This window comes from Sinocyclocheilus rhinocerous, unplaced genomic scaffold, assembly GCF_001515625.1.
Source record: "Sinocyclocheilus rhinocerous isolate Xijiao unplaced genomic scaffold, SAMN03320098_v1.1 scaffold1420, whole genome shotgun sequence".
NCBI classification, from domain to species: domain Eukaryota; kingdom Metazoa; phylum Chordata; class Actinopteri; order Cypriniformes; family Cyprinidae; genus Sinocyclocheilus; species Sinocyclocheilus rhinocerous.
In genome coordinates, this window is record NW_015666537.1 from 389979 (window position 1) to 411969 (window position 21991).

The 21991-nt window shown below is 35.0% G+C and overlaps 1 protein-coding gene and 2 long non-coding RNA genes across 3 annotated transcripts in view; 1 reads left to right on the forward strand and 2 right to left on the reverse strand.

Annotated features, from left to right (window-relative positions):
- LOC107732545 (junctophilin-1-like) overlaps positions 1-9444 on the forward strand; it is a 20372-nt gene extending 10928 nt beyond the window's left edge. Inside the window, exons 3-6 of the mRNA XM_016543907.1 lie at positions 2213-2331; positions 5492-5958; positions 6908-7005; positions 8761-9444. Coding sequence (XP_016399393.1) covers positions 2213-2331; positions 5492-5958; positions 6908-6988 — 667 coding nt within the window. The 3' untranslated portion in view covers positions 6989-7005; positions 8761-9444. The remainder of the gene's footprint in view (positions 1-2212; positions 2332-5491; positions 5959-6907; positions 7006-8760) is intronic.
- A 3666-nt stretch (positions 9445-13110) lies between these two features.
- On the reverse strand, positions 13111-14417 carry LOC107732584 (uncharacterized). The gene is made up of 3 exons (XR_001638887.1): positions 14114-14417; positions 13374-13457; positions 13111-13226 (listed from the first exon to the last, which is right to left on the reverse strand). It is a non-coding gene; the product is annotated as an uncharacterized LOC107732584 (long non-coding RNA).
- A 5792-nt stretch (positions 14418-20209) lies between these two features.
- Positions 20210-21969, reverse strand: LOC107732585 (uncharacterized). The gene is made up of 3 exons (XR_001638888.1): positions 21872-21969; positions 20424-20546; positions 20210-20338 (listed from the first exon to the last, which is right to left on the reverse strand). It is a non-coding gene; the product is annotated as an uncharacterized LOC107732585 (long non-coding RNA).
- Between the last annotated feature and the right edge of the window lie 22 nt (positions 21970-21991).

The window sequence follows — 21991 nt, forward strand, 5'->3', positions numbered from 1 at the left end:
TACATTAAATAAATCAATAAATCCACTGCTGTCTTGTCTCCTCTGAGGCTGGGACTCTAAATAGTGTTCTGTGCTCGTCTGTGCAGCCAATGACAGAACAGTTAGCATGTTTTGCTCAAACTTTCGCCGTGGCATTAGAGCTGGTTCACCGTTGTCGCTTGCGAAATCAAAATGACGGCGCAGTGGGTGGAAACTTACAGATTAAGGGGCGGTAATATTATAATGGGATCCCTTTGTCACGTCACTAAGGGACCGAAATCAGACGCGCTCGTTTTCTCAGACGCTTGCAGAAAAAGGCTTAGCTAAACAAAGTTACTGGGTTAATCTTTTTCACGTTTCCTTGGTTGGTAGATGCACTGGAGACCTGATTATAGCACTTAAAACCTGGAAAAGTCAGATTTTCATGATATGTCACCTTTAAGGGCTTGTTGGGCTGATATACAATACTAAGTTAAATGTAAAAGTTTTATGGATTAAATATGGAGTTGTTTGCTGTATATTAAATATTTATATATTTGCAGTGGTTTCGGAGTTGGCATAAGTCTTTGTGAATATTTCAATGATTTTTAATGCTCTTAAAGTTTCCTAAAAAGTATTTTTGACAAGTTATTTTTTATTTATTTATTTATTATTTTTGGGGGGTACTAGAGCATTAAGACTGATATATAATGTGATATAAAATATATATCTGAAAAAACATTATTAAAAGTTATTAAAATTAAATTATTACAATTTAAAATAACTGGGTTCTATTTCATTTTAAAATGTAGTTAATTTTTATTATGTCAAAGCAGAATTTTCACCAGCCATTACTATAATATGAAGATTTGTTCCTCAAGAAACATTTGTTGCTTAGGAACATTATTATCAATGTTCAAAACAGTGTTGCTGCTTTATTTTTTGTGGAAACCATGATATACAGTGGGTACGGAAAGTATTCAGACCCCCTTAAATTTTTCACTCTTTGTTATATTGCAGCCATTTGCTAAAATCATTTAAGTTAATTTTTTTCCCTCATTAATGTACACACAGCACCCCATATTGACAGAAAAACACAGAATTGTTGACATTTTTGCAAATTTATTAAAAAAGAAAAACTGAAATATAACATGGTCCTAAGTATTCAGACCCTCTGCTCAGTATTTAGTAGAAGCACCCATTTGATCTAATACAGCCATGAGTCTTTTTGGGAAAGATGCAACAAGGTTATATCCACTGGATTTGGGGATCCTCTGCCATTCCCTCTTGCAGATCCACTCCAGTTCTGTCAGGTTGGATGGTAAACGTTGGTGGACAGCCATTTTTAGGTCTCTCCAGAGATGCTCAATTGGGTTTAAGTCAGGGATCTGGCTGGGCCATTCAAGAACAGTCACAGAGTTGTTGTGAAGCCACTCCTTCGCTATTTTAGCTGTGTGCTTAGGGTCATTGTCTTGTTGGAATTTCTGTCAATATGGGGTGCTGTGTGTACATTAATGAGGAAAAAAAATTAACTTAAATGATTTTAGCAAATGGCTGCAATATAACAAAGAGTGAAAAATTTAAGGGGGTCTGAATACTTTCCGTACCCACTGTATATATTTTTTAATAGAAAGTTCAACAGTAAAATAGTAATAATAGTTAAATAGTTAACACATGCTAAAACAGCATTTATTTGAAATATACATATTTTGTAGATTATCACATTATGTCTTTACTGACGCTTTTGATCAACTGAATGCATCCTTGCTGAGGCAAAAAAAAAAAAAAAAAGGAGAGAGACATCTTACGGACCCCAGACTTTTGAATGGTAGTGTATATCAAACTTTCTTTCTTTCTTTCTTTCTTTCTTTCTTTGTATGTATGTATGTATGTATGTATTTATTTATTTATTTATTTATTTAATGTTTATTGCTATATCACTCAGCCATAGATGATTGTAAATTGACAGAGAACAATTTACTGAAGACTAAAAACAACATTTTGCTCTATTTTTAGCACTATTAGATTTTTGTGAATAGGAAAATGAAAACAGTACACAGCATAGTAACTTGTTTCTTAGCTTCTGTTAATGAAAGCATCATTGTGTGCTTGTTGTGAGCAGCACTGTGGACTTGCAGCCACTGCAGTCTTGGTGGCTGATAGTGCCAGGAGCAATGTTAAAATGATGTATCCTTCTCCCATATCTTATCATGCATGCTGTCTGACTCCAGCTTTGTCTCTTTGCTTGACATAGAACCGCACACGCCAGGGCCAAAGCAGAGGCAGCTGACCAGGCGGCCCTGTCTGCCAGCCAGGACTCTGATATCGCCAGAGCAGTGGCCAGAGAACTGTCCCCCAGCTTCTATCAACCAGGTATCCCACCATCCACGTGCACATTCGCTTTTCTGTCATGCATACGCATATGTTTTCTACGCCCTTTCGCCCCTCCCTAATTGCTCCCTTTGTGTCCTTGTCTTTGTGTCTGGGTCAAGTGTCTCTTTTTTGCCTCCCTGTCAAGCAAAGGCAAAGAGAGCAGATGCAATTGCAAATGAGTTGTGAAGGGGAGGAATACCATTTGCATAAATGATCTACTGCTTCTCTGAGCCCAGCTCTGACCGATTTTAATTCCTGCAAATTATTTAAAAAAAACATCAGGGTCATGAATTGTAAATCTGTGTGGCAGACTGTATATTTTATTATGTAACATTTCATTTCATTATCCTAACTAATACGTTAGCATTACCAACCCTCTACATTGCGAGTAAATCACTCGCATATGCGACTAAATCTTCACTCTGGGCGACTAAATGATGTCTAATATTAGCCAATGGCTAATAAATTCTCAGATTTTACTCGCCAGTGTGTGAGTTGGAAGCTAAGTATATGTTTAGCACAGATATATTTTCACTCGCCAAACACTCTTGAGCGCTTCAGAGTTTCACTCTCTGTCAAGCGATCTGTGATATTTTTGTAGCGGGCGGAACTAATGCGCAATGAAATTTCATTGGCCGAAATCAGCAAATCAGTTCTAGGGAATGCACACAACCTGGGGCAAGTTCAAGCTCAAACCGGTGTGCACCGTTTTGCATTTGCATTCATACATAGTTACCAAGTTTTAATTCTAATTACTATTATTAAACAATACTTGATTATCATATTATAATGCTTGACTGACTGATGTTAAGAGTGTACTTTAAGATATTTAAAAAACTGTGCCATTTTACAAACAAACTATATATATATATATATATATATATATATATCAAGCATGAGGAGAGGCTTCCGTCGGGCCACTCTGCCATAAAGCCCTGACTGGTGGAGGGCTGCAGTGATGGTTGACTTTCTACAACTTTCTCCCATCTCCCGACTGCATCTCTGGAGCTCAGCCACAGTGATCTTTGGGTTCTTCTTTACCTCTCTCACCAAGGCTCTTCTCCCCCGATAGCTCAGTTTGGCCGGACGGCCAGCTCTAGGAAGGGTTCTGGTCGTCCCAAACGTCTTCCATTTAAGGGTTATGGAGGCCACTGTGCTCTTAGGAACCTTAAGTGCAGCAGAAATTTTTTTGTAACCTTGGCCAGATCTGTGCCTTGCCATAATTCTGTCTCTGAGCTCTTCAGGCAGTTCCTTTGACCTCATGATTCTCATTTGCTCTGACATGCACTGTGAGCTGTAAGGTCTTATATAGACAGGTGTGTGGCTTTTCTAATCAAGTCCAATCAGTATTATCAAACACAGCTGGACTCAAATGAATGTGTAGAACCATCTCAAGGATGATCAGAAGGAATGGACAGCACCTGAGTTAAATATTTGAGTGTCACAGCAAAGGGTCTGAATACTTTGGACCATGTGATATTTCAGTTTTTCTTTTTTTAATAAATCTGCAAAAATGTCAACAATTCTGTGTTTTTCTGTCAATATGGGGTGCTGTGTGTACATTAATGAGGAAAAAAAATTAACTTAAATGATTTTAGCAAATGGCTGCAATATAACAAAGAGTGAAAAATTTAAGGGGGTCTGAATACTTTCCGTACCCACTGTATATATATATATAGTATAGTATTTCAGTCTGGCGAGTAAACAAAAAAATTTACTAGCCAATGGCGATTCAATTGCCAAGGTGTCCGTAGAGGGTTGATTACCAACATGAAACAAGTTGGTGAATGTCACGCGGCATATATATGTATGATTTATAATATCACATTAACCTCAATTCAGTGAGACCACAGTTTCTTCAACCTCTTTCTGCTCATATAAAGCCTTGTTAAAGCCAAAAAGCCTTTGGCATTTGACCATACATTACCAAATGGTTTCGGGATAATTCCTAAACACTCGAAGTGGAATCCTTAAATCCCCACCCCCAACTCAATCGCAGGTCTGCATGGCTGGCCACTGACGTCTTGCTTATAAAGCTAAATATATTTTACACGCTGTGGATTACTATGTAATTAAAATCCTTGTTGCTTCCTGAAGTATTTAAAATAAGTAATATAAATAAATAATATGTGATATATAATTAATGTAAATAAATAATATAGAAATAATTGTCTTTTACATTAGTAGCAGCTTAGATTCAATTGTCAGTTAATTGTACACTAGCCAGTTCTGACAGCAGATAGTCACAGTGGGATTAAAGCTGTTGTTTAGGGGAAAAAATTAGTCCACTATGAAAGGTTGGGTGGGTCCAAAGAATCATATTGCTGAATCCCCACAACTGTGGTAGCTGTTTGTGAATTATAACAATCAGAGCCTTAAACTTTTGAAATACCTGCATTTTTCTGAATGAGATCAAATGTTTAACAGGCCTACCAGCACATGAATTTTTTTATATATATTTTTAGGATAAATCTGTTGTCTGTTAGGTGCAGGGCATTATTCAGAATTGAATAAGCACATGTTGTATGTAAATATTGCCCTGGACTAGTAAGGTTTTATTCCATTGTATTCAAAATAGCCTTACCAAATCTTGTTGCATAAATCACATCTTGGTAATTGGAATAAAAATAACCAGTGTTTATACTATTAATGCAGGGGCGTAGATTACGCGGGGGACGTGTCCCCCCCACTTTTGATATCACGTAAATTCGTCCCCCGCACTTTTTTCGGGCAAGTGTGTTCGCATAGAGGTTTTCAAGAGCCGGTGTGAATAAATATATTTAATAATATATTTATAATATATATTTAAATTCAAAGAGACAGGATAGTCTGTGCATGATCTGATGTTTTATTCGGACCCAGAATAAGGCTAGATGAACATCGCGGAACGCTAAACACTCCGTGCAGTGTATGTTTCATTCATACTCGAAGCCGGAGGGCGCTGTCACGCAGAAAGTCATAAGAGGAAATTCCTAATATGGACAAAAGCGTCCGCTATCGTTGTATGAAAACAGTTGTTTTCACAAAAAAACAGAAATGTTTGGAAACATGAAGACATTAAACATACGATTGCGACAATATATGGTTTATTTGTGTTTGTCAAGTCATCTCCAGGTAATAAATAAAGTATATGAATAATGCAGTGCTAACTGACACTTCTTTAACAGAAGTGCCCCAAAAGCCATTAAAGAAAACAAGCCCCCTGCTGCCGAAAGCCTGGCAGCAGGTGTCACCAAGGCTACTTCCAGGATATCAGACAAACAGGAAGTAAAACAGGAGGTAGTACCCGTAGCCAAACCCTCCAAGCCGCCGGCGCTGGTCGCCAATGCCTCCAGCCCTGGGAACGGTGAGCTGCACACCCAGTATCACGGATACTATGTGAAGGCGGAGGTGATGATGCACCCTGATGATCCGGAGGACGAAGAACACCATGGAACGTCAGCTGCTCATACCCGGATGCCCCCACCTGCAAAGCAGCACCGCGCACCGACCCCCAAACCAGTAATGGCCAAAGAGAGCAAACCCGAACCCAAACTGAAGAAACAGGAATCATTGAAGCCAAAGAGCCTAGCAGAAACTAAGAAAGCCAGCATGGAAATGACTACTGACATTGTTGAGGAGGAGTCAGTAAGTAGCTGCAACATGCATGACATATATCATTAAAATGACTATTTTTGGCTGTTTATCACTATCAATATAATATGTAATATGACTGTGTTCTTACAATATATTAAAAATGCCATTTTTCACAGATGCATTATTAGGGCTGTGCAAAAAATCGAATGCGATTTTAATGCGCATCTCGTCAGTAAAGGCGCTCCTGTGATTAGTAGTAAATCTCCAGCACGTGCGTTCAGATGTAGCGGCATTTACTACACAGAGCCGTAGTTCACTGACAAGCTGCGCAAAATCGCATTCAAAATCGCAGGCGATTCATTGCCGATTATGGACGCGGTTTTGTGTAGCTTGTCAGTGAACTACGGCTCTGTGTAGTAAATCCGCTCCATCTGAACACATAGTTTCTTTACTATAAAACTAAAATAAAAAATAAAAGAAATCATTTTAAATGCTACACTTGATTTTAGGCATCACAACATACCGTATTTTGAGATTTCTTAAGTATACATTTAATAGTGTTTTAAATGATTAGTGTTTTTCATTTATTCATTTGAGTGATTGTTACATGACGGCAAATGTAATTTAAATAGTACATTTGTGAAATGATCATAATTAAATATCCAATATTGGTTGATACTAATAAATGTGAAAATTTCTAATACTGGAAAATAAACGATATGGTATCAATATATCATGCATGCTTATATAAATGGTGGTTTTTAATTTTTAGTATCTACTTTAAAATGTATTTATTTTTTTATATTTAAACACAACATTATATAATTTTAGTATTGGCCATAACTTGAAAATAATTATCGGCTTTTCGGTATTAAAATGTAAATTTTAATATTGGTGCGTGCCTAGTATTTTCAGTTGCATTATGAGAGCTGGTGTCATTTTGATTGTCACGACATCCAATTGCTAATCTCCAGCTTTGTCTCTTTCGCTGGTTCTTCAGGGTCCCAACTCAATATTGGTCATACTAGTGATGCTGATAAATATTGGACTGGCAATTATTTTTGTCCATTTCCTCACTTGACGGAACATTAAACTCAGGTAAGACTCTTGCACTCAGATGGAGGATTTTGCAGGTTGCCATAGGCCCTGATCTTTGCCCCATGTCAGTCTCCAACTAATGTAGTCTGCCTTACTTTTGCCATGTAATTGCAGCTGTGCCTGAATGTTATTCAACATAATTACTTACCCTCTAACTGTTTCGACCCTTCAGTGAGCTCATGAAAACTAGCGGCATAGCCCCTAATTCTCCGCAGTTGCATCAATGGCCTTTAAAACAAAATGGCACAAGTCAGACTCAGACACAGGCAAAGGACTGGACGACTGGAATTAGAGCAAATCATGGGAGAAAGACGAAACCCGGACCATTCGGCCTGAGCCAACCCAGTTCCTCTGGCGATGATTTGTGACTCGCTTGGGCTCTGAAAGCTGAAGCAAGCAGTCGTTGGGAAAGAAAAAGAATCTGCTGATCCAAGCCGTACCCAGTCAAGTGCATGTCCACCCCGCTGCTATGGGGAGGGGTGGAATGGGGGGACTTAACTGGATATGTTCGGAGATGCACTTTTAGTTGATGGAAGTGAACAGCTGCCTTACTATTTTACCAACTGACGTTTTAAAGGGGAGATGTGCAGTGGGTTGCCAGTGTGTTTGGGCAGCAGGAGTGTGTACCAGTGTCCGCTTTCTGCTTGGTTTGAAACACCATGCACATTTTGAAAGGGTCACTTGCCAGTCTTATTCCATTACCCATCTCTACAGCCTTGTCTAACATCTCTTGCTCCTGTTTTAGGAGATTCATCCATGACATGCCTGTGCATGGTACTGGTTTAACGACTTTGTCTTGACTTTTTTTTTTCTTTCTGTTGTATTTCTGCACCTGTAGCTAAGGATGACGAAAATATCTCTAGTCCCTTGTAAAACCAAACATAAAAATTAAAGCACGCTACAGTTTTAACTGTAAGATTTAACATGTCCTATGGAGAAAAAAAAAATCTAATATTATTTATTTTTAAGATGGCTTATTTTTAGAAGAAAAAAATAATAGAGTATAGTGTGTGGTTTGATTTAAAAAAAATATTTATATATATTTATTTAAGGTATTATTGTAAAATTGTGTATGTGATTTCTTTTAAAAGATAGGCAGTATGTTTGACATTGTACTACTTACTGTAGGCTATAATGCATGGCTTTTATTTTTTGAAAAATGACTAATTGTGACAATTTGCACCTTTAATCTTCATGGCCTGAGACTGTGCCCTCTAACCCCCCCAAACCTCTCGCACTACCCCTGAACTTGATATGCAGAGCGGTACCTGCCTCAATATTATGCCTGCTAAATTGTGTTGAATACATTCAGGTTGACCCACTGGTTATAAATGCGAATGTAGAGATGGTTGCCTTTAAAGAATCTGTAACAGTGTTATAATTTACCTCAGAAAATGTGATTTTTGAAATGCTGTCTTAATTAGGAATTTTGTGGAAATCTGCTGTTATTCTCCATTATTTTGGTCTGGTGGTGCATGAGGTGTGGTTGCAATTATTGTGCGCATGGTGCATTTGCACCAGTATTTAAATGACAAGTGTATACATATAAATAGATCTATTTTATATACAAAGTCAGAATATATTTAGTCAACAGTTGGACACTAAATGGCCTTGACTAAAATTACAGTACCGCATCTTTTGCTGATTGTTTCGAACATCCTGCTTGCATGGTGTATTTGCCCGGCTGTGGATGTGGGGCTGTATGTGTCGTGTGAAGCATGAATTTCGTCAGTAACAGGGTGACTGTTTTTACAGAGGTTTTGTCAGACTGCGAGAGTATGTGAAAGGGAAGGAGGAGGGAAGAGAAGAGCATCAGAATGGATGATGGCTTGTCATTTGACGAGAGATTAATCTTCAAATGTAGAACAGACTTATTTTTAAAGAATTTTTATTTTTTATTTTTTGGTGGTAGGGGAAACTTCTTTGATTTACTCTTATTGGCTATGTAAATGGCTGTTTTTCTGTTTTGTTTTGTTTTCTGTTTCTGTTTATATTCCATCCTGACCATATTAGATATAATTAAAAGTTCCTCATGAAACTTTTTTGTCATTTTGTTTCTAAGCATCTCTATACCAAGAAATGTTACAATTGGCACTGAATTTTTCTAACAAAAAAAAAACAGCTAGTATTTAAGATGTTTTAATGTAAAACAGCATTTGATTTAACTCTTTCATGCTGTTTCCCTATCAAAGCTGTCAAGAAGTTTTAAGCTAAAAAGTTGCAGTAAATCTTGTATTAAAGCAAAAAAAAAAGAAGGGTAAAAATGACCTGCAACAGCATGGAAGGGTTAAATACGCCATTTAAAATGGCTTTAATCTTTCATTGTAATCTTCACATTTTTTAATTGGTTTGAATGTATTGTTTTCATTTTAAAGGTTGAACATGGAAAAATGTTGATGAATGTTTTGATATGAACTGTCCCACACACCTTAATGATATTGAAACATATATATAGATATATATTATTTTTTTTGGAACTTAAAAATATTTTAAAATTATAATTAAAAAGGTGACTTTGCAAAGTCTTGAAGTATGTCCTGACATGTTTTTTTTTCCTATTTCATTGACCAACACCAAGTGCAAATAATGTCTAATAACCTATTATTAGACAAAGAAGAGTTTTGAAATGATTACACAGTTTAATGCAGAAAATTATTAGACAGAGAAGAGATCAGACAGGGGGCTCCCATTACTTCCATGCCGTCTGTCTAGGCTTACAGGTATGTTTTATTTTAGAGCAGTCCTTCCCCCTTGAGTGTGAAAACTGTTCCTTGTCTGGAGGATTTCTGCAGTGGTCCTAAGCCCAAAATAGTGCAAAGCAGCTGCTGTTGGCTGGGAGAGGTTCGTATTTGAGCACCATGAGAGTTGCACCAGCCTATGTTGTCTCTCTCCTCCTCTGAGCTCACTGGAGAGAGTGGAAGGTCACCCACCAGCTGCTTTGTTGTTCTCTTTTAGTATGTGAACATGGACCCCATGGTGGACTACAGTTAATATAGAAAGAGCCTGAAATAGAGGCTCAACCAACAGACATAACACACAAAGTTCTGTTTCTCAAAGGCCGCAGCCATTAGCGTCTAATCTCGCGTGACATTTTACCTCAATAACCCTCTGTTGACGCACAAACAGGAAGAGGATCACTCAGAGGTACTGTATGTCACGTAGTTACATGACATCGCTCAGTCAGCACTGATTGGATTTCCTCCAGCTTCGGTACATTGTGTCATTGTTTGCATAATTTCCGAAAAATATCTTTCCCCAATTTGTTGAGACCAACTTAGATCCTGTATCATTTGAGAAATATTTTCGTGGGAATTGCCAAGGTCAAACAGTATCGGTTACACAGAATTTGTGGTATGTGAATGGGAGACAGTGAGAAACCTCAACCATCTCAAACTTCATACACCGGCTCATATTTCACAGGTCATCACTTCTTCTAAAGAAAAGGTTTGCTGTAATAAGCCATTGTGAACAGAGTGGATCTGATTTTTTTTTTTTTTAAAGAAATTAACTATCAAGTACAGTGGTCTTCAAACCAGAAGCAAATTTTTTTATGTTCATATAAGCCTCAACACATTTTTTTTGGCAAAAATGTAAAATTATTAATTCATTAATAAGTAAAGTAATTCATTTAGCGTCTTATCAAGTACTTTGTTTTGCTGCTCGAGGACACAGATGATGAACGTTTATAAATTCAAAATGACACGTAGTCCATTAATGTATGCATTTCCTCCCTGCTATTAGATCTAGATTGATAGGCCCCCTGGGTCAAAGCTGTGAGGTCAGCCCGTCCTGAGACACCTGCTCTCTCTTGTCAGGCCTGCAAAACCCACACTCCCACTATGAATATGCCACCTCACACCCAACCCTCTTGACACCCTCATGTCCTGTTAAAGACAATTTTGAAAGAAATACATTTATTCAGCAAGAAAATAAATAAAACAAAAGTGGCAGTAAAGACTTTTATAACATTACAAACAATTTCCATTTCGAATAATCTTTTTTACTGTTTTTAAACTTTCTATTCCTCAAAAAATCCTGAAAAAAAAATATATATAATAATATATAATTGTATGTATTATTATTTTCAACATTGATAATAATAGCACATTTTTATTGAGCACCACCAAATAAGCATTCTGAAAATTCAGCTTTGCCATCACAGAAATACATTACATTTTACATAAAACAATTATATTTAATCTGTTTTTAAGTTTTTTTTTCACAGTTTATTTTGAAGTGTAATGGAATTTCTAAATTTTACTGATTTGACTACATCTTTGCTTAAATAAATTAATATGTATGTATGTATATATATATATTTTTTTTTATAAAGTACTGTATTGGCATGTTTGTTTTTATAATATACTTAGGAATTATTTGCATTCATTAATCATAACACATAAACATAAACATACTTTATGTGGTTACTCATGTTTCTATGATCAAGTGTCATATAAGGTAATGTCTCACAAATAGCACATTTACAAGTAATGAGTGAGAGCTACTCCTGGCTAATGGCAGACACTGTTGATGAAGCTGTTGATATTTTAACCTCCTTTAACTATTTCAGTCTGTCCAAACTTCAAACAGAAGGCAGTTCTGAATGAATGACAATACTCAGCAGCTGATAATGCGCCATCCAGGAAGAAGAATCAAGTTCCTAATTGACAGGCTGCTGGGTGGGCTGAAAGGGCGGCCTTTCCCATTTAGTGGAATCTAAATGTTCTTAAAGGGGTCATATGATGTTGATAAAAAGAACATTATTTTGTGTATTTGGTGTAATGAAATGTGTTTATGCGGTTTAAGGTTCAAAAAACACATTATTTTCCACATACTGTACATTATTGTTTCTCCTCTATGCCCCACTTTTCTGAAACGTGTATATTTTTACAAAGCTCATCGGTCTGAAAAGCGAGGTGTGCTCTGATTGGCCAGCAATCCAGTGCGTTGTGATTGGCCGAATACCTCAAGCGTGAGACGGAAATGTTACGCCCCTCACCATATTGTGATGCCCTGCCCTGCCCCTGATTTAAAAACATGAAAACCCATTATAAACGAGGCATTCATTGCATCCAGTGGGGACATAATTATAGATTATAATGACTTATACTGTCTTTATATGTGTTGCGTTGCATCGCGCCGCGTAAACATAAAACAATGTCTGCATCTGTGATCGGAGAAATGACAAACAACAAGCCCTACTCTACACTGCCCAAAAAACTCGCTTTAAATATAAAAAAAATATAAAAACTCTTTAAATATAAAAAACGTATCCCACATCATGACGTAGATATGTGGGGGCGTGTTTGAACGAGGGGTTTTAGGGGGGCGTGGACCAGTCTTAACTTTTATAAAGAATATCTCTTTGGGTTTGAGACTTTAGTCTTTGCAACTTTAGGGATCTTATCTATTCACGAACAGCTTGTAACACTTCAAAGAGAAAGGAAAACTTGAAATCACATCATATGACCCCTTTAAAAATACTACCTGGTATCAAAATACTACACAAACAAACAGAATGCATATTAATAATTTGAGATGGATTTGCTAGAATGACAGAATGTCTAATACAGGAACTTTAGAGCTGTCATTAGAGTGACACTCGTTAACCACTGACGATCACTTGATCTGGTCAGAAAACTGAAGCAAAAATACAGAATGAATAATCTACCTCAAAAAAATAAAGCTTGTCCTATAGCCTTCCCAAATGTGGAAAGAATTTGTTTTTCTTATTGCCATCATTTTTAACATCCATAGTGATGTTGAATTGTATTGTCAGTTTGTTTTCAAGGTCATCAACAATGTTTACAGTCAGGTAAACCTGATACTCTCCCTGTAAAGTAAAACAGCAAAAAAAAAAAATGCTTTGTGTATAGTATATAGTATATAGTACATAGCATATATATAGTATGTAGTTTAATACATTTAATTTCTGAAGCATTATGTTGATTACTCACCTCAGGGCCAAAAAACTTTTTCACATCAAATGGAAAAGTCTCATGAAGTGTTTCTGAAACAAGAAAAACAACCTCATCGGTATTCCAGCTGCATCACCACAGTAAAATATAATGCAGTAAACATATTCCAACATGTAGTACCTCCTTTGATGATGTAACATAATTTGATATCTTCACAAGGAACATCTGGCTGCACGTGATCCAACCACAGCTGATCTTTGTAGTAAATAAGACCATGATATCCAAAACGGCTGATCGTGAACACTGAAAAACAATGCAAATGTCAACAGATCATGTCAAAGTTAGGTAGTTAGGCTATATCAATTTAATTAACAAAGTTAAATTAAACAGAGGCAGTTCCATAAATAAAACTATATTATATGATCAATATAAAGTCTTTCACAAACTTACTTGGGATTACTCTATACTTTACAGAATACAAATTCACTCCTAGATTGCAGGGGAAACCGGTCATTGACAGGTAATACAATGGGCCTGATTAAAGAGAGAGTATTGGCTGTTCATTATGAAATACATTTGTTTTTATGTTATCATGTATCATCTTTTGTGGATTACTAATATGTAGGTTTCCAATATGTACACTATACTGTTCAAAGGTTTGGGGTCAGTAAGATTTATTAATGTGATCAAAAGTGGCAGTAAAGGCATTTATAATGTTACAAATTATTTTATTTCTAAAAAAAAATGCTGTTCTTTTGAACTTTCTATGCATCAAAGAATCCACAAAAATATATATCAAGGTTTTCACAAAAATTTTAAGCAGCACATTTGTTTTCCAAATTTATGATAATAAGAAACGTTACTTAAGCACCAAATCAGCATATTAGAATGATTTCTGAAGGCTCATGTGACACTGAAGACTGGAGTAATGGTTGCTGAAAATTCAGCTTTGCCATCACAGGAATAAATTACATTTTAAAATATATTCAAATAGAAAACAGTTATTTTACATTTGAACAATGTCACAATATTACTGTTTTTATTGTATTTTTGATCAAATAAATCCATCAAGTGATTATAAAAATCTTAAACAAATAAAGGTTACTGACCTCAGACTTATATTCATTTGATTATATAGGCCTATATATATTTGAAGTGTGTTTATATGAAGTATTTGATATTCCACTTACCATCAACGGTGTACCAAATTTCAAGATGTTCTGAGGAGCATAATAATCTTCTCTCTGCAGTCACAGATGACATACAATATAATGCAATAAAACAGAGAAAAGCTGAAGGGCACAAAAGCACCATATCTGTTATCCTTCATGAACAACTCCAGAGTCAAACTCTCTCTCTCTCTTTCAGAATAGTTATGTATAAGTTGAAAAGCTGGGATTTAAACAGAACAAACTTCAAACTAACCATTTTCTAAAAACAGTTCTTGCTTCTGACAATGCACTGCATTGTTAAAAAACACTATTGGTACCCCGCCGCGGGGTTTTTTTTTTTGGAAGTGCCAGTGGTTATGTGAACAGGGAACTCTTGCAAAAAAAGGAAGTTTAGTCATGAGGTGAAATCATGAAAAAAAAAAAATAATAATAATAAAAAATAAATAGCATACCATGCGTAGCTTTTCCCATATACCTCCCACCTCTCAAAAAATTTTAATCAAAACATCTAGATTTTTCACTCATATTGTTTGCCGTTTTTCAAGGTCATCAAAAAATGTCAGATTCATATAAAGCTGATATTCACTCTAGAAGGTAAAAAAAAGATAAATAAAGTTAGTTTTTAAAGTCACGTGGTTTTTTGTTTGGTTGTTTTTTATCTAGTGTCATCAAGATATATCTTTTATTTTGGAGTAGGTAAAAAGTTTCATATGGTGAGAAGGTGTTGTGACATATTATTATAGACTTTTATACATTTTTTAAATGTCAGATTTCCTATTGGATCACAGAAGTTATTTATATTGGAAAAATAAGGCATTACTGTTGATCGCTCACCTCAAGGCCATAACATTTTCTAACATAAATTGGAATTGTTTAATGAAGACTTTCTAAAACAAGAATCTAGTCTCATTAGTGAGAGGCATTAATACACAGCTGAACCATTGTGTTTTAATGTAGTAAAACAGTCTAATATGTAGTACCTCCTTTGATGATGTCGTATATTTTCAAATCTTAACAAGGAACATCTGGCAGCTCATGATCCAACCACAGCTGATCTTTGTTGTAAATAAGAGCATGAAATCCCATACTTGTGATTGTGAACACTAAATAAATAAGTCAAATAAATAATCATTAAAAAAATTTATTAATAATAATAATAACAAATTACATTGTTATATTAATTATAATTATTATGAATAAAATACAATAATAAATATAGCTGCTATCAGCAATACAGGGCTAAGCCCCGAATGTGCAGCAAGCACAGCTAGCATAGCAACCACTGCTACTGAAAGCACAGCAAGCATAACAATCACAGCACACTCATCAAAGCACATCACACTTAACAGTCAAAACATCTCAAAAGCACAAAACACTCTTATATTTTTGTATATAAAAGCACTGCATGTTATGTGCCACACAGAATTCGAAGCCACAATCTGAAAGGGTCAGGGCCAGTGGCTTAACAGAGTGCACCACTCCTTCAACAGGCTGCCAAGGAGAACTTTCAGTGCGAGAATGAGCACATGAAAGCATTACTTAACATGTTGACCAAATTAGCATGCTAAACTAACTTAACGTTAATGTAGCTAATGGTTGACCTAATAGCTGAAGAGTCACATTAGAAAGAATGCAAACCAATTAGCATGCTAAGCTAACTAGCATAAGTCAACAAATGCAGGCACGGTCAACTTCGTTGAGGTATTTCTTTGGAATGGAAGCAAATATCAAAATTATGTTCAGTCATTTCTGTGCGGCTCGGTCCAAAGATCATCTGATCACAATTTGGACAAAATTGGATAATTTGTAGGATGAGTAGCGAAAAAACTGTTTTTGATTTACTTTAATATGGCGGCCAGACAAATTGGTGGAAAATGGTATATGAGATAACGTCAGAATCGGCATAAACCAAGGAAAATAAAGACACAGAGAAAAATAATTTTGAACAATGTTTTCAAAAGTTATAAGCCTTTTTGCAAAAATCCTTATATCTCTCTTTCAGGTATCTCCGGGACATGCTGTAGATGATGCCTATCAATTTTTGTGCCGATATGTCAAATAGTTCAAAAGAGATTGCAATTTATAGCAAATTTCAAAATGGCGGACAGGCGGCTGATCAGATCCTGGCAGAATTCAAGGAATCCATAGACATCAAGGTCATTATTTGCTGACAAACTGTTCAAAAGTTATAAGCAAAAATGTCAATTTTTGGTATCTCATATCCTGTAGGTGGCGCTGTTTCCAACTTTGGCATATCATGGTGCTGATGAATGAAGTTTCGTTCAATTTGTGAATTAAAAAGCCTTTTTTTTATCAAATGGCTACATCCAAGAAATCTAAAAACTCTCCAACGCGTTTCGGCACAAGCCTTCTTCAGGGAGAGCAAACAACAAGCTTAGCGCAGGTGACAGCAGTGTCACTCCTTAAGTCATCTGATCATACTAGTCATGTGACCAACAACTCTCTATAGCTTTACACATTCACAAAGACAGCAATTTTCACACTAAAAAACCCCCAGCATATTTTCATACTCAAGAATAATACTTCAAAGAGAGAGAAAACTAAATTATAAAAAATGTGTAAAATCCAAGTCCTCATTTAATCCTGGATACATATTGGCCTTTAATTTGTAAATCCAAAATGTCTCTCTTTGATTAAGTTTAAGTTCTCTATTGCCTTTCCTAATAGTAATATTTATATGATCAATACCTTGTATTCTAAGGATCGAAGGATTACTATTATGCATTAATTAATTATAACATAAAACACCTTACACTGAGGACATTCTAGTCTATAAATAACATGGGTAGTTTGACACTTATTAGTTAGACCTTATTCGTATTTTCATCTAAGAATGTTTTACCTTGTACCACATTATCACAATGGTTACAGTGATGACATTTAAAACAACCCTTAGGTGTATTCCCTAACCAAGAACTTACATGGTTGGGTGGTAAATAACTATGTACTAATTTGTCCCCTAAGGTTGTACATTTTCTAAAACTAATCATTGGAGGATCTAGAAATATATTTCTCAGCAATTCATCACTTTGTAGAATACCCCAATTTTTTCCGAATAATTTAATTTTTTCAGCATTCCTATTATATTTTGTTACAAAATAGACCTTATTAGAATTTTCTACTCTTATTTTTCTTTGCAACAAATTGTCCCTTGTCATATTTTTTTGCACGCATCTTAGCTTTTTGAATAGTTTCAAACTTATACCCTCTATATAATGGCCCTGATTGAAGAGAGCATTGGCTTTTTAATTACATATCAAAGAAATAGCAAGACAGTCGGTTAAGAAAGAATTGCTCTGGGCAAAATTATTTATTTTTAAATTATCTATTTAAAAAAAAAGAAAGAAAATATCCATAGATTTTTTTTTTTCACAAGTATCACTTATCTTTTGTGGGCACCTGAGGTTCTGAGGTAACAGATTAAACTGAATAAGTAAATTGTAAAAAAAAGAAAGAAAATATCCATAGATTTTTTTTTTCACAAGTATCACTTATCTTTTGCGGGCACCTGAGGTTCTGAGGTAACAGATTAAACTGAATAAGTAAATTGTTGAATAAAAAAAAATAAACAACAACAACTGATCTCACCATTGTAGCTGTACCAGATGCTAACACTTTCTGAGGAGCAAAATACTTGTGCTCTGTCGAGGACATAGAAGACAATGCCAACATATAGCAAAGAAAAGCTGAAAGTAGAAGCATCATTGCTGTTCTTACTTAATAAAACAAACCAGTGACAAAATCTCTTTATCTTAATGGTTTTTCTTCTGGAAAGCTGGGATATGAACAAATCACATTCTAATAAGAACAGGACAATGCACTGCATTATTGCCAAACCTCTCTTTTGGACTGAACCGTGAATCATGTTTTTTCCCCCTGTAAGTATGTGAACAAAGAAGTGCCGGTAAACAGAAGTTTGGCCACGAAATAAAATCTTACAGTAAATTCAGTGGATGTTTGCACTTAAATGCAATTTATTTACACATTCATAAACATTTCACAAACTACAACCATATCATGACTCTCAACAATGAGCCAATCACTTGATATTATTAAAGAAATATTCAAATGATAAATCATTATCTGTTCTTTGATCACAAATACAGGAAAAACTGTAATATTATGAAATATTATAACAATTTAAAATAACTCTTTTTAATATATTTTAAAATGTAATTTATTCCTGTGACAGCAAAGCTGAATTTTCAGCAGCCATTACTCCAGTCTTCAGTGTCACATGATCCTTCAGAAATCATTCTGATATTCTGATTTGGAGCACAAGAAAAATTTCCTATCATCATTGAAAAAAGTTGTGCTATATGAAATAGAAATCTTTGTTACATTTTAAATGCTTAATGCATCCTTGTCTTTGCTGTCTTACTAATTAAAAATAGGATTTTCTTGTCCTATAGCCCTCCCAGCTGTTGAAAAATGTTATTCTTACGATCAGTACTTTTAATTTGCATAGTGATATTGAAACGTAATGTCAGCATTCTTTCAGCATCATCGACAATGTTCACATCCAAGTAAATCTGATACTCTCCCTGCAAAGGAAAACAAAATCAAATTAATTTCATAGCGTCAAAGGATCACATTTTCATTGGCCTTTTTTAAATGTTTGGTGGTTAGTGTTAGTAATGAAATCTCTGGACAAGAATATATATATATATATATATATATGAAGTGTTGTGACAGAATTTTTCTATATATTTTTACCTGTTAGATTTGCTCACCTTAGGACCATGATATTTTCTCATATAAATTGGAACTGTTTCATGAAGCGTTTCTAAAACAAAGAATGTGGTCTCAGTGAGACAAATTAATACACAGCTGAACCATTGTGTTTTAATGTAGTAAAACAGTCTAATATGTAGTACCTCCTTTGATGATGTCACACATTTTCAAATCTTCACAAGGAACATCTGGCTGCACGTGATCCAACCACAGCTGATCTTTGTAGTAAATAAGACCATGAAATCCAATACGTGTGATCGTGAACACTAAAGGAATAACAAGTCAAATAAATAATAATTAAAAAAGGAATTAATAATAATAATACAATTGATTGGAATTATAATTATTATTCATAAAATACAATTATAATTATTATTATTTTTATTAGATATAATTATTATAATAAATATTTTGCAGGTAGTGAATAGCGAAGCTTGAGTCCTATGGGCAGGTCCATAAAGTATACATTATATTAAATGCATAACATAATCAATATAGAGCATTCATCTTTCATAAACTTACTTGGAATTACTGTACACGTTAAATTGTACTCAGACATTCCTAGAGAGCAGGGGGATGCAGACACTGACAGGTAATATAATGGCCCTGATTGAAGAGAGCATTGGCTTTTTTAATTTCATAACAACGGCATCAAACAGAATCGTGAAAAGAGATTCAAAGCCCACAAGAGGTGATTCATGAGCATCAATTGTCAAATTAACAGTAATTAGTACATGAATTGAATTAGCAATAGCCTCTGTTAAGAAATAATTGTTCTGGGCACAATATATATATATATATATATACTGTATATAAAAACATCCATTGAGTTTTTATCACTTCTCTTTTGCTGGCACCTGAGGTTCTGAGGTAACAGATTAAACTGAATAAGCAAAATGTTGAGAAAAAAAAAAACGCGCAAAGAAAATTATGGAAAGAGTAAAAATACCTTCTAGCAATCACTGTGCAAAACTAGTACACATGTGTAGCTTATAGGTCTAAGATTCAAAAAGGACATGGTAATGGGAAAATGTTTTTACATTCTCTCACAAAACTTTTGCATTTCCCCAAGAAACTTGGCATTCACTCTCAAAACATCTGTGCAAGAAATACAATGAATGTGGGAGGAAAACTATATTTCAATGCTTTAGCAAGCAAATGGCAAATTTCTCGTGATAACGCAATACTCTTGCATTTAAATCCAAAAGCATTTAAATATAATTTTCCCACCCATCTCATATTTTTTGCATCACCATTTCCGTTTAGGGGCTCTGTATTCCAAGGAGACAATCTAAATAACACTGCATACATTTTTTTTTTTTTACAGGGAAACAAGCACACGACCATTGCATTGCCATGTTATACTAGTAAAGCTACAGGAACAATTGATAAAATCTTGTTTATAATAAAATGGGTACAGACATCTCACCTGAGTAGCGAAAAATCCTTTTCTTTTAAAATAAAATGGACAGGTTTCATGCAGTGTTTCTGAAACTAGGAAGCACTCTATCAATATCCACAAACTCATCGCTACAACAAAAGATAAAGTGCAGTAAACATATTCATGTAGTACCTCCTTTGATGATGTAACAGATTTTGATATCCTCACAAGGAATATATGGCTGTGTGTACTCAAACCAGAGCTGACCTTTGACGTAAACACGAGCATGATAATCGAAACGAGCAACTGTGAACACTAAATAACAAAAAGTTTCAAAGTTACAAAGGCTATATAAAAAATGGCATTATACAGTTTTAATTGCGAGCTCAAACATTATTCCAAGTTGCTATGCATTGTATGCACTTCCCACATGTCTTGGAAAATCTGGAAAATTGATGACTAATTTTCCAGTCCTGAAAAACACATGGAAAATGAGACAATGTAACTTTTTACTTGACTTTTTTTTTAAAAGCAATGCTTAATTATATTTGAAGGATACCTGCTAATTTATTATTTTCTTTAATATTATGATTACCATTAATAATGAACACATTTAATTTATTTTTGTGTTCAAATAGATAAATAGTTTAAACATTTTTGCAATGGTATTTAAACTGGTTCTGAAAATCATTTGTTGGAATGTATAATTAAGAGCTTTATTATAGTTATGTCATGGCCATAAACTGAAGGACTTTTAAAGACCTCCGGAGAGAGGAATATATTACTTTAGGGTGTGATCCTTGTCTTTTATACTCGCCATAATTAAATTACAAATGTCCTAGAAAAGTCCTGGAAAATGATCAGTGGGAACCCTGATAATGTATATGCATTACATAATGTAATGATTCTTGGGTTGGCCTATTCGATTTCCATCAACTTACTTGGGATTACTGTATAAGTCATAACGTAACGGGTCACTTCTTGAGAGCAGGGGGAAGCAGTCACGGACAAGTAATACAATGGCCCTGATTAATGAGAGCGCAAAGAAAATTATGGAAAGAGTAAAAATACCTTCTAGCAATCACTGTGCAAAACTAGTACACGTGTAGCTTATAGGTTTAAGATTAAAAAAGGACATGGTAATGGGGAAAATGTTTTTACATTCTCTCAGAAAACTTTTGCATTTCCCCGAGAAACTTGGCATTCACTCTCAAAACATCTGTGCAAGAAATACAATGAATGTGGGAGGAAAACTATATTTCAATGCTTTAGCAAGCAAATGGCAAATTTCTCGTGATAACGCAATACTCTTGCATTTAAATCCAAAAGCATTTAAATATAATTTTCCCACCCATCTCATATTTTTTGCATCACCATTTCCGTTTAGGGGCTCTGTATTCCAAGGAGACAATCTAAATAACAAATTATTAGTCAAATTAGTTATAAGTAATAGTCTTGTTAGAAACGTTTCTCTATGTAAACATCTGTGAACACATCTTTCTTTTGCTGATAATGATTTAAACCACTGAGTCAGTTGAAAATGTCAAATACTAATACAGGCTTTGAATAGATCAAACAGTATAATTTAGCAATTAGAGTTAAGTATAACAGCACATTAACAAAAATGTTATTCAACTCACCTTCATAGCTGTACCAAATGCTACTATGGTCTGAGGAGCAGAATAATCTTCTCTCTGCAAAGGCAGAAGACACACGAGGCAATGCTACAATATAAAAAATAAAAACTGAAGCGTACAAAA